The following is an 11,860-nucleotide window of genomic DNA, read 5'->3' as shown; positions in this document are numbered from 1 at the left end:
AAAACTGGTTGCTAAGATCGGCTGAAATGGATCACTGAGGAATACATATATACGTGTGTGTGTGTGTGTGTGTGTACATATATATATATATGATTGCTGTCCACTTGTGATTGAGGAAGACCATTGCTGACCTTCAGGAACATTGTGAGCTCCAGGACTAAATTATATTTTACATTTGCAGCTCCATTGGTGGCTAATGAGCCCTGCTCTTGACAAGCATACACGACTGCAAACATTGCAGACCAAGCTTTCCTCATTCACAACACCAGTAGTGTGCTTTCAAGCAGCAGACTTAAGTTCTTCATGCAGAATACATGCTCTCTCAAAGGTGTCGACCCCCTCCTTAACCTGCTTCCTCCGTCTGTAGCGATGACAGGCATTGCTCTCCCAGCAAGTCTCCTGCATATCACAGGCCTTTAATGAGAACTTCACACAATCCTTAAATCACAGCCTTGGCTTCTGCTTGGGGTCTCTATATATACATACATATATACATAAATTAAAGAAGAAATAGAGGAACCTTTTAGTTCTGCTGTAAACAAACTCTGACATGGTGAAATGTACCCAGTCCATGCTTCAAATTTGGTAGTAAAAGAACCTAGCTATAAAAATTTTTCTAGAAGTGTACTCTACAAGCAACAGACGTGAGTTTTCTTTGCTATATAGTGATAAAGGTGCTCTCAGCTAATTTACTGCAACAGTTACCAGTTACCTGCCATTATTATTTGTGATAGGCAAGAAAGTATCTACACCTTGTCTACTTAAAATTACAAAACCAAAACAAAGCATGAGCCTTAATAGCCTTTGTAATCACCCCTAGGTTTTTGAAGGTTGCATAATTTTATACCAGATAAATATTTCAATGTATCTGGTTTTTGGCTTTTGTTAATCAAGGTGGTTGACATTTTATCTCACATTTTCATCTTAAGGCAGTAAAAAGCAAAAAGAATGGCTTTTTTTATTATCCTGTCAAGAAAACATATCTGGTAGGGATTTAAAGATATGGAAAATAAGAGAATCTAAAGACCTAAACTTCTATAAAGTGAGAGTGGAAATAATAAATGGTTTCTAGCAAGGATCATACATTGAGAAAGGATGGAGAAACACTGATTAGAATTGACCCATGTATTTGACAGATATTTATCCAGAAGGATGAAATTTAAAGTTCACACAAATGGTATCGGAACTCAGAATGAAAAAGAATGGAGGGAATCATTTTGTTAGCCAGCCTTACTGATTCTGTCAAATACTGGTATCTGTCATAAATATTCAGCTTATGTTTCTAATTTCAAACTTTATTGAAACTGAAAAAAAAAATAAATAAATGTCAATGACTTGTAGGGACACCATATTCGTTATGCCCTAGCCAGGCTCATGGGGCCAGTTTCCCCGATTTCAATGGCGTATGTGTTCCCCAGCTGGACGGGACACCAGTCCATCACAGCGTTACTCATTTTTGCCAGCTGAGTGGACTGGAGCAACGTGAAATAAAGTGTTTTGCTCAAGAACACAACGCGTCGCCCAGTCCAGGAATCGAAACAGCAATCTTACGATCATGATGCTGACACCCTAACCACTAAGACATGCGCCTCCACGTAATACACTACAAAGTATATTAAGCATTTTTATAAGTCAATACTGTTCTACTTATGTTAGCAGTGCTATTACATCACTTGTTATGGTTATCCCTATAGATTTTCTATAGAAATTATAGCCAGCACTGATTTCTTTTGCTGTTTCATATCCAAATCTTACTATAATGGGCGTTATATGTCTGTCTGTTCCTTTTGAATGGTCAAACGGCTGAACCAATGGTCACAATGTGTTTTTTGGGATTACAAAGGAGGTAATCAGGAAGGTTTTTAGTGAAAAAAATGTGAAAAGTATGATTATTTAGTGGATATTGAGTTTTGTATTAATAAATCACCTTTGATTTTTTTTTACTAAAATTCTGGCAACGAGGATTAACTCTGGATCCCCACCCCCCATATAATTAGATTTAAATAGATTTGTGATACTATCCCTTTGTTTCTCATTGTAGATAGGCAGATTTGCTATCTTACTATAATGGGCATTATGTCCGTCTCTTTCCTCTTCACGGCCAGATGGCTAGACCAATGGTTATTTTGACATCACCTGATAGTAGTAAATGTGCCACCATCATGAAAGCAGTGTCTTTAATTTCTAAATGTTTGAAAGCATGTCTGGTCATGGAGAAATATTACCTTACTTGGAAATGGGTGAGGGTTCATGACCGGAAGGGCATCCATCCAGCCATAGAAAGTCTGCCTCATCAAATTCTGTCTAAGCGGACAAAGAGGATGTTAAAACAATAATAATGATGATGATATATTAAAGAGTTTCATATTCCCTCTGTGTAATTCTGGTTTACATCTATAATGTGTGTTGTCAGTAATAATATATGAACATGTACATACATGCATACAGTATGGCCATAGCCAGCAGGTTGAAAACATGCTACTTAACATATACATATGGAATGGTTTCATCCTGTGTGTTTATATGAAGTGGTATGGTTTCATTTATTGAAACAAAGCATAGAAGAAATAAGTTTCAAATCCACAGCTCTGAAGTTTAATGACAGTAGGCCAAACTGGTAAACTTGTAGAAGAGAGGACATATCACCATGCTGGACCAAAAGCTATGGTACAGGGTGAACATCTGAAATGATTCTTTAATGGTCTAGAAACAAATGAAGTTAGATGGTACTGCAAAGTGGCTAATAAAATCTGGAATTAGTTGAGGTAGCTTTTCTATGGCCAAATGTCCTTCTTGCCATCAACCAACCTTACCAGTTTCCTCATGTTCAGACAATGTTTTGTACAGAAGAGTGGAAATGAACACTGCTTGTATGACAGTGATGATTGTTTACAATCATCATGTTATATCAGGACATGGGGTCTCACACAAACACACACACACGTGCGTGCGCGTGCACATACAATGGACTTCTTTCAGTTTCCATCTACCAAATCCATCCACAAGGCTTTGGTTGGCCAGAGACTATAGTAGAAGATACTTGCCCAAGGCATCATGCAGTGGGACTGAATCTAGGCCACATGATCTCAACCACAACCACATATTTAAATACTAAAATTCTGTTTGCATGTGCATTTCTTGTTTTTGAACTAAACTAAACTTTGTCACAATAAAATGACAACTTATCTACACTTAGTCAAAAGCCCTTGTACCTGAAAAAATCTGAAGGGAAACTGACAGAAGAAGTCTCAAAATAGAAGAATTCTGTTCATTATTACATCAACACTGTCACCATTTCTCACAAAAAAAAGAAAAGGAAAAGAATGAGTTTCACATACACAAACAAGCACATACATACAACTCAGAAACAAAGACAAGTTATTCATAACAAATGCCCATCAACATATACATAGACTGAGTTCTGTAAAAAAAACCAAAACAAACAAACAAATTCACTGAATGACATGTTTATAAAGTTATGTAAAAGTAAAACTTTAAGAATGTCATGTTTTCATTAATTATCATTCTCTCTCTCCTGACAGCTCTGTCTACCTCTTGGTCTCAACCCCTTTTTCTATTTCATTCTGTCTCATATAGACAGACAGAAAATACACATAAATATGTCTATAAAATAAATGTATAGTATGTATGATGTATGTACCATGTATATACTCACATGTATGTATGTGTGTGCATGCATGCACACACACAACAATTGCCTCCAGGTCTCTGAAGATGACCAGATTAGAGGCTTTACACTTTGTGGGTCCTGAGAAGGCTTTATTAGGTCAATATTAGCATAAAATCAACAGTTGGCTCAGTAGTTAGAGCACTGGGCTCACAATCATAAGTTAGTGAGTTCGATTTCCGGTCCAGGCTGTGTGTTGTGTTTTTGAGCAAGACACTTTTTTTTCACATTGTTCCAGTTCACTCAGGAGTTGTGATGTCACTGGTGTCAAGCTGTATTGGCCTTTGCCTTTCCCTTGGACAACATTGGTGGTGTGGAGAAGGGAGGCTGGTATGCATGAGCGATTGCTAGTCTTCCATAAAAATCAACCTTCACCGGACTTGTACTTCAGAGGGGAACTTTCTAGGTGCAATCCCACAGTATTTCATGATTGAAGGGGGTCTTTTACAGGAGAATGTAGTAGCAGAGTCAGTAACCAGTGAGACTCTTGTTTCATGTGCAGCCCTCTTCTCTTTAGCTTCTATGATTATTTCAGATTCTGAGTGCTATACACCAGAGCATGTGTACATGTGTGTGTGTGTGTGTGTGTGTATTGTTTTCTGTCATGGGCAAAGCTAATTTACATATATAGTAGAGACACAGCAATAATAATAATCTTAAATTGTTAAGAATGAAAAAAAAAAAAAAAAAAGAAAAGAAAAATCAGTACTTACCCACACAGCAATCACAGTAAACACCAAAGCCAAGGTAAATTGCCAAACCCGCAATCCACTAGGGAGCCGAACATATAATTGGTCACTGTGGCCCAAAATCTGACTGAGCTGTGAGAAAAATAAAAATAAAGAATTACAAAGTTAGAAAACTGGAAAATTTCAGTGGAGGTCTTAGAAAATAAAAAAAAACATGAAAATTAAACAAACAAAAGTGAATACAAAAACAACAGCAGCAGCCACCACTGCAGCTATTGTCATCATTCAAAGCTGGCATGGGTTGGACCATGTGCATATAATAATTATATGGAAGATAATTCCAAAAGTGAGAGTGCAGTGAGTATTCAGGATCATCATTATTGTTTTAACAATGTTAACATGGCTCAGATGGTTGATTTGCTATGATTGAATGCCTTTCCTGTCACCAACCTTGACTTGTTTCCAAGCAAGGTCATATTCCTCTAAGGCTAGTCATATGTTCTTGGAAGTCTAGAAATGAATGGTACCACTAGCATGACGGTGACACTTGTTTGCAATTAGCATGTGATGTCAAGACAAGGCAGAACAAATATATATAAACAATTGCAGCGTGGAAGGTGTTTATAAGCCATTTAAGAAACACACAAAAACCGTTAGATTCACTTCAACATTTAAATTTAATTTGTGTCAAAATATTTTCGTCGCTTTGAGACCACGACCTGTTTACTGACAAAATTCTGTGGTGTCGCGGTCTCAAAGCGACGAAAATATTTTGACACAAATTAAATTTAAATGTTGAAGTGAATCTAATGGTTTTTGTGTGTTTCTTAAATGGCTTATAAACACCTTCCACACTGCAATTGTTTTCGTTCCAGTACACGTTCTCAGATCAGGTCACTTGCTATGCAAGTACATCTCCGTAATATATATACATATATATATATATATATATATATATATATATATATATATAGAAGATCTAGGGATCAAGGTGTAGAAAGAAAGTTAGCTTCAAGCAATCCATAATAAATATAAAGAACAATTTTCAGGGACAATAGTGGTTTATTGAGACGGAACGTTGTGAATTTTTTTCATATCGAAGTATGATGAACAGAAAAAAGTTCTCTTTATATTTCATGGTTGGCGACCAGATTTGTCAGGTATGCATATAAGAAAATAAGAGTTAAGGAATGGAGCCGATAAGATCCAGGCTAAAAATGTTTCATAGTGAGCAGAACCTCGGAAGTGGTAAATATCCAAGCGAGGAGTATACTGCAGGCTACTCTTCAGGCTGCGAATATCTTGATTAAATGAAAGTTTACATTGTTGCAAGGAGGTACATGTTTTCATGCAGAAGATTCAATCAGAATGTGTAGGAAGCCCCTTCAGTCATAAATGACCTTGGGATTGCACCTAGAAAGATCCCATCCAAGGCACAAGTCTAGGAGAGGTTCTTTGTGGATGTTGTGCAAAGGAAAGGCAAAGACTTGTATAACTTGGCACCAGCAATGTTACAACACATTTCTACATCTGAGTGAACTGGAGCAACATGAAATAAAGTATCTTGCTCAAGAACACAACACAGCCTGGTTCAGGAATCAAACTCATTACTTCATGATTTATAGCCCGGTGCTCTAACCACTGAACCATGGGCCTTCACATCATCGTTTAACATCCACTTTCCTGCTAGCATGGGTTGGACAATTTGACTGAGGCTCCAATTTGATTTGGCAGAGCTTCTACAGCTGGATGCCCTTCCTAATGCCAACCACTCCGAGAGTGTAGTGGGTGCTTTTACGTGCCACCGGCACGAGGGCCAGTCAGGTGTCACATTATATAAATATATATATACACACACACACACAGACGCGTCTACACACATACAAACACACAAATGTAAGGGTAGTGCCCCAGTATAGTCACAGACCAAAGGATATATATGCATACCATACACACGACACCGTGAATAAATAAGCCTTACATTTGACAGAGTAATCTGAAAGCTAAAGAGTTAAACTTGATGAAGAAAGAAATGCTGCTAGACATTTTGTCTGACACTAAGGATTCTGCTAGCACAGCAGCTTAGTAATGATAATGACAACAATTATAATCCTTTCTTATTTTGGCACAAAGCCTGATATTTTGGTGGAGAGGGTTAGTCAATTACATTGATCCCAGTACTTGACAGGAACTTATTCTGTAGCCCCTGAAAGGATGAAAGACAAAGTCAACATCAACAGTATTTGAACTAAGAATGTAAAGACATGAAATACCATTAAGCATTTTGTCTGGCGTTCTAATGATTCTGCCAGTTCACCACTTTCAATAATGAAAATATGCTTTCTGTATTAACCAACAAGAGTTCACAAAAACATTGGGAATAGTACAGGACATTACAACACGAGGTTACATAAAGGAGTATAAAAAAGAACAACAGTAAAGTAAATTCCAACAAAAATAATTCCCCAGAACAGAGAGACTTCTTAGAGCTGCTTGTGAAAACCCACAAAACAACGATCACCAAGAATACTAGGGCAAGTGCCCTCTCCTCAATATAATAACAATAATAGTGCTCTCAAATTTTCACACAAGGCCAGAAATTTCAGGGAGGGAATAAGTTGATTATATTGACATCAGTGTTCAAATGGTACTTATTATATTGACTCTGAAAGGATGAAAGGCAAAGTTGATCATGGCAGAACTTGAACTCAGAACATAAAGACAGGCAAAATGCCACTAAGCATTTTTACTTGGCATGTTAACGATTCTGCCATCTTGCCGCCTTTATTAATGATAATGGTCTTAAATTCTGGCACAAGGCCAGCAATTTTGGGGCAGGGGATAAGTTGATTACATTGACTCCAGTACTCAGCTGGTACTTCTAGAAGATGAAAAGCAAAGTCAATCTTAGCAGAATTTGAAACTAATAATAATAATTATTATTTCTTTATTGCCCACAAGGGGCTAAACATAGAGGGAACAAACAAGGACAGACAAACGGATTAAGTCGATTACATCGACCCCAGTGCGTAACTGGTACTTATCTAATTGACCCTGAAAGGATGAAAGGCAAAGTCGACCTCGGCGGAATTTGAACTCAGAACGTAACGGCAGACGAAATACTGCTAAGCATTTCGCCCGGCTTGCTAACGTTTCTGCCAGCTCGCCGCCTAAAGCACTTTCAATACTGTGAAAATAACAACACCAAAACAAACCACAGCACATACCCAAGGCACACAGAGCTGCGCTCAGTAGTGCAGTCAAACCATGCAATAAAAACAAGACTACTGAATAATAATAATAACTGCAAATTAGATATCTTAATTGGACACAAAGTCATTAAAGTCCTCAGCAAGAAATGAGGCATACCCTGAAGCCTATATGTTTTGTTTTTTTTTAATTCCTATCTGAGATTGAAAACAGAAAGATGGATTTAGCAATGTAAACAATATATCAAAGTGAAAATTGTTGAGAACTTACTGTCACAATATGGTGACTACAGTAGGCCAATGACAATAGTCATGATAATGGTTGAGGTTGTAATATAGTCTATTACAGTAGTAATAACAACCAATCATGGCAGTGGCCATGAGGATAATTACGGACATCATTAAGGCGATAAATTTATGTTGTTAAAATGCTGATAGCAGTGGTGGTAGTAGTGACGGTGGTGTCGGTGTTAGATATGGCAGTGTTGATAATTACCATGCTCATTAGAGTATTAATAATAATGACATTGAACTTGATGGCCATGATGATGGTGATGACGATGATTGCAGAAGTGATCAAACCAAATTTGAAAATGATAATGACTGTACTTATAATAATGATGTTGGCGGAGATAGTTAACGAGATGTAGACTGTCACAATCTCCACAGTTGCTACCAACAGCCAATAATTACTAAGATATTGATGATGATGATGCGAGAGAGAGAGAGAGAGAGAGAGAGAGAGAGAGAGAGAGAGAGGGAGGGAGAACTAGAAAGATGTTGGTGGTGATGACAGTGACATTTGGTGAAATGCTGAGGATCATGATGACAGAGGGAGCTGTGAAGATGTTGATGATGATGATGACAAAGATGACTAAACAGGTGAAGATGATGGTGGTGATGACAACAATAATGAGATATTAATGAGAACAACAGATATCTGGTAAGATGGTGGTTGTGATGACAGCGAATACTGGTGAGGTATTGATGGTCATGGTAGACATATCTACTGAATGATGAAGATGATGACAGTGATAACTACTGAGGTGATGGTGAAGACAATGATAGTAGGTGTGAAATGTTAATGGGATGACTGAGATATCTGGTAAGATGGTGGTTGTGATGACAGCGACAGCTGGTGAGGTGTTGGTGCTTATGATAAACATATCTAAGGTGATGACTACTGAAGTGATGGTGGTGATGACAATGATTAGTAGGTGTGATATATTAATGGTGATGACAGATGCTTATGGAGATGTTTGTGACAATGATAGATGGCTAGAGGAGAGATGATAATGATAGAAATACATATTGAGATATCAACAGTGATGACAGTGACTGGTACTAAGGTGGTGTTGGTGATGACAGAATAGCAGATGAGGTGCTGATGGTGATGACAGAGATAGTTGGTGACATGTTGGAATTCAAGACAGGTTGCCACTAGGAGCTCCTCTATGCTGATGACCTTGCTCTCATAGCAGAATCACTACCAGAACTAGAGAGGAAATTTTAGGTGTGGAAGCAAGGTTTAGATTCAAAGCGCCTTAGAGTCAATGAAGCAAAAATCAAAGTTCTAGTAAGTAGGAAAGTGAACACATCACAAACCCCTTCAGGTAGATGGCCCTGCTTGATCTGTAGAAAAGATGTAGGTAGAAACTCCATAAGATGTACCCAGTGTAAGCTATGGAGACATAAGTGGTACAGCAACATCAAAGGATAGTTAACCTGGAAGATAGCTTTTGTGTGTGGCAGATGCACAGGGGCAGTAAACACTGCAGATGTTCAGAAAACTGATTCCATCACATGCCAGGGGAAGAAACTAGAAGCAGTTGATAGCTTCCACTACCTAGGTGACCAAGTCTGCAGTGGGGGTGGATGCTCGGAGAGTGTTGCCACTAGAATAAGAATAGCCTGGGCAAAGTTCAGAAAGCTCCAACCCCTGCTGGTGACAAAGGGCCTCTTGCTCAGAGTGAAAGGTAGATTGTATGATGTATGTGTAGGCAGTGAAACATGGGCAGTGACTGCTGAAGACATGCGTAAGCTCGAAAGAAATGAAGCTAGTACGATCTGCTGGATGCGTAATGCCAGTGTGCACACACGACAGAGTGTAAGCGCCCCGAGATAAAAGTTGGACATAAGAAACATCAGATGAGGTGTGCAAGAGAGATAACTGCGCTGGTATGGTCATGTGCTGCATATGGGTGAAGAGAGCTGTGTGAAGAAGTGCCACTCCCTAACAGTGGAAGGAACCCATGCAAGAGGGAGACCCAGGAAAACATGGAATGAGGTGGTGAAGCATGACCTTCGAACACTGGGCCTCACAGAAGCAATGATGTAAAACCGAGACCTCTGGAGATATGCTGTGATTGAGAAGACCTGGCAAGTAAAGTGAGATCACAGCTGCAGCCTGCACCAGTGTAGAATAACCAGCTCACTTAAAAAGTACCTTCAGATCATCGGGCGACATGCTGTGCTTGAGGAGACCTATTGAGTCAAGTAAATCAAATCAAATAGAAATTGTTGTTGTGGCCGATGCCAGTGCTGCCTGACTGACTCCTGTACTGGTGACATGCAATAAGCACCATTCATGCATGGGTCGTTGCCAGTGCCGCCTGTCTGGCTCCCCATGCCGGTGGCGTGTAAAAAGCACCAACCGAACATAGTCGATGCCAGCCCTCCTGCCCCGAATGGCTCCTGTGTTGGTGGTATGTAAAAAGCACCATCCAAACGTGGCCAATGCCAGTACCGTCTGACTGGCTCCCATGCCAGTGGCATGTAAAAAGCACCCACTACACTCTCGGAATGGTTCGCGTTAGGAAGGGCATCCAGCTGTAGAAACGTTGCCAGATCAGATTGGAGCCTAGTGCAGCCTCCTGGCTTGCCAGTCCCCAGTCAAACTGTCCAACCCATGCCTGCATGGAAAGTGGACATTAAACAATGATGATGATGATACATACATCATCATCGTCGTTTAACGTCCGCTTTCCATGCTAGCATGGGTTAGACGATTTGACTGAGGACTGGTGGACCAGGAGGCAACATATTTACATATACACACACATATATATATATACACATACATAAATACATATACATGGATATATACATATAAATACATGCTTATATATATATATAGATATATATATGCATACATACATATATATATATATACATATATATGCATATTTATATAAATATGCTTATACACACACACACACACACACGCTCATGTATGTAGCAAGCAGCTTTGCATAAGATGAAATAGATAATCTACTTAAATAAAGGATTTTAATTGAAGAGCGTTCCAATTTCGGAAATAGATTTTACAGGCTTTCTTTGGATATTTTAGTACTTACTTAAATTTGACAGAAACATATGTGTGTCTTATGAGTACATGTCTCCACTAGAGTTTCTGCATGCTACAATGTACTTGTAGACTTGTACAGATGGAAAGCAGTGTGATTTTGCATAGATTTCTCCATATACTTGCATATATGCAAACAACCATTTATGTCAGTGTGCATGCATTTATAACATTTAACTTGAACAAAGAGGAATTAGAAGCTAACAATGTCTGGGATAAAAAAAAAAAAATGGAGAAAAAGAGCATAAAGCAAATCAGAATTTGTAAATTTTATTGAAGTATATTACAAATTATCCAATAAGTTGATTTTAATTTTTGTTTTACTTTATTTTCTTCTATACTGTTTTTGTGGAGGCTGTTAACTAATTTTATTTAGAATCTTGTACCTTTTGTCTTTTATTTGTTTCAGTCCTTAGACTACAGCCATGCTGGGGCACTGCCTTGAAGAATTTTTAGTTGAATGAATCAACCTCAGTACTTATTTTTTTTAAGACTGGTACTTATTCTATCAATATCTTTTGGTGAACAGTTAAGTTACAGGGATGTAAACACACAGACACTGGTGGTGGATAACAAACACATGCATGAAAGGCTTCTTTCAATTTCCATCTACCAAATCCACTCACTAAGCTTTGGTCGACCTGAGGCTATAGTAGAAGACACTTGCCCAAGGTGTCATGCAATGGGACTGAACCTGGAACCATGATTGGGAAGCATGCTTCTTTCCACACAGCCATGCTTATGCCTATATGTTTGTATTTTATATATGTATTTCAGTAGACAAACAATAAACCTTTATTTTTCTTTTTAATCTACCTAAAAACTCAATGGCCAGTAGACATTACCACAAGGGATATGATACAGTCATCCATCCACCCATCCGTCCTCTCCACCCAGTATTCCTGGGAGA

The 11,860-nt window shown here is 38.5% G+C and overlaps 1 protein-coding gene across 19 annotated transcripts in view; it reads right to left on the bottom strand.

Annotated features, from left to right (window-relative positions):
* Positions 1–11,860, bottom strand: part of LOC106867691 (tumor protein p53-inducible protein 11) — a 546,722-nt gene that overhangs the window by 97,696 nt on the left and 437,166 nt on the right. For all 19 annotated transcript variants that reach the window (XR_016242640.1, XR_016242642.1, XR_016242645.1 and 16 more), the window contains exon 3: positions 4,402–4,509. Coding sequence is in view for 10 of the 19 variants with exons in the window: in XM_014912640.3 (XP_014768126.1) it covers positions 4,402–4,509 (108 nt within the window). In the remaining 9 variants the exon portion in view is untranslated. The remainder of the gene's footprint in view (positions 1–4,401; positions 4,510–11,860) is intronic.

Source organism: Octopus bimaculoides, chromosome 7, assembly GCF_046866305.1.
Source record: "Octopus bimaculoides isolate indiv1 chromosome 7, ASM4686630v1, whole genome shotgun sequence".
Lineage (NCBI taxonomy): Eukaryota > Metazoa > Mollusca > Cephalopoda > Octopoda > Octopodidae > Octopus > Octopus bimaculoides.
The sequence above is the reverse complement of the archived record's forward strand: the minus strand, read 5'-3'. Positions and strand labels throughout refer to the sequence as shown.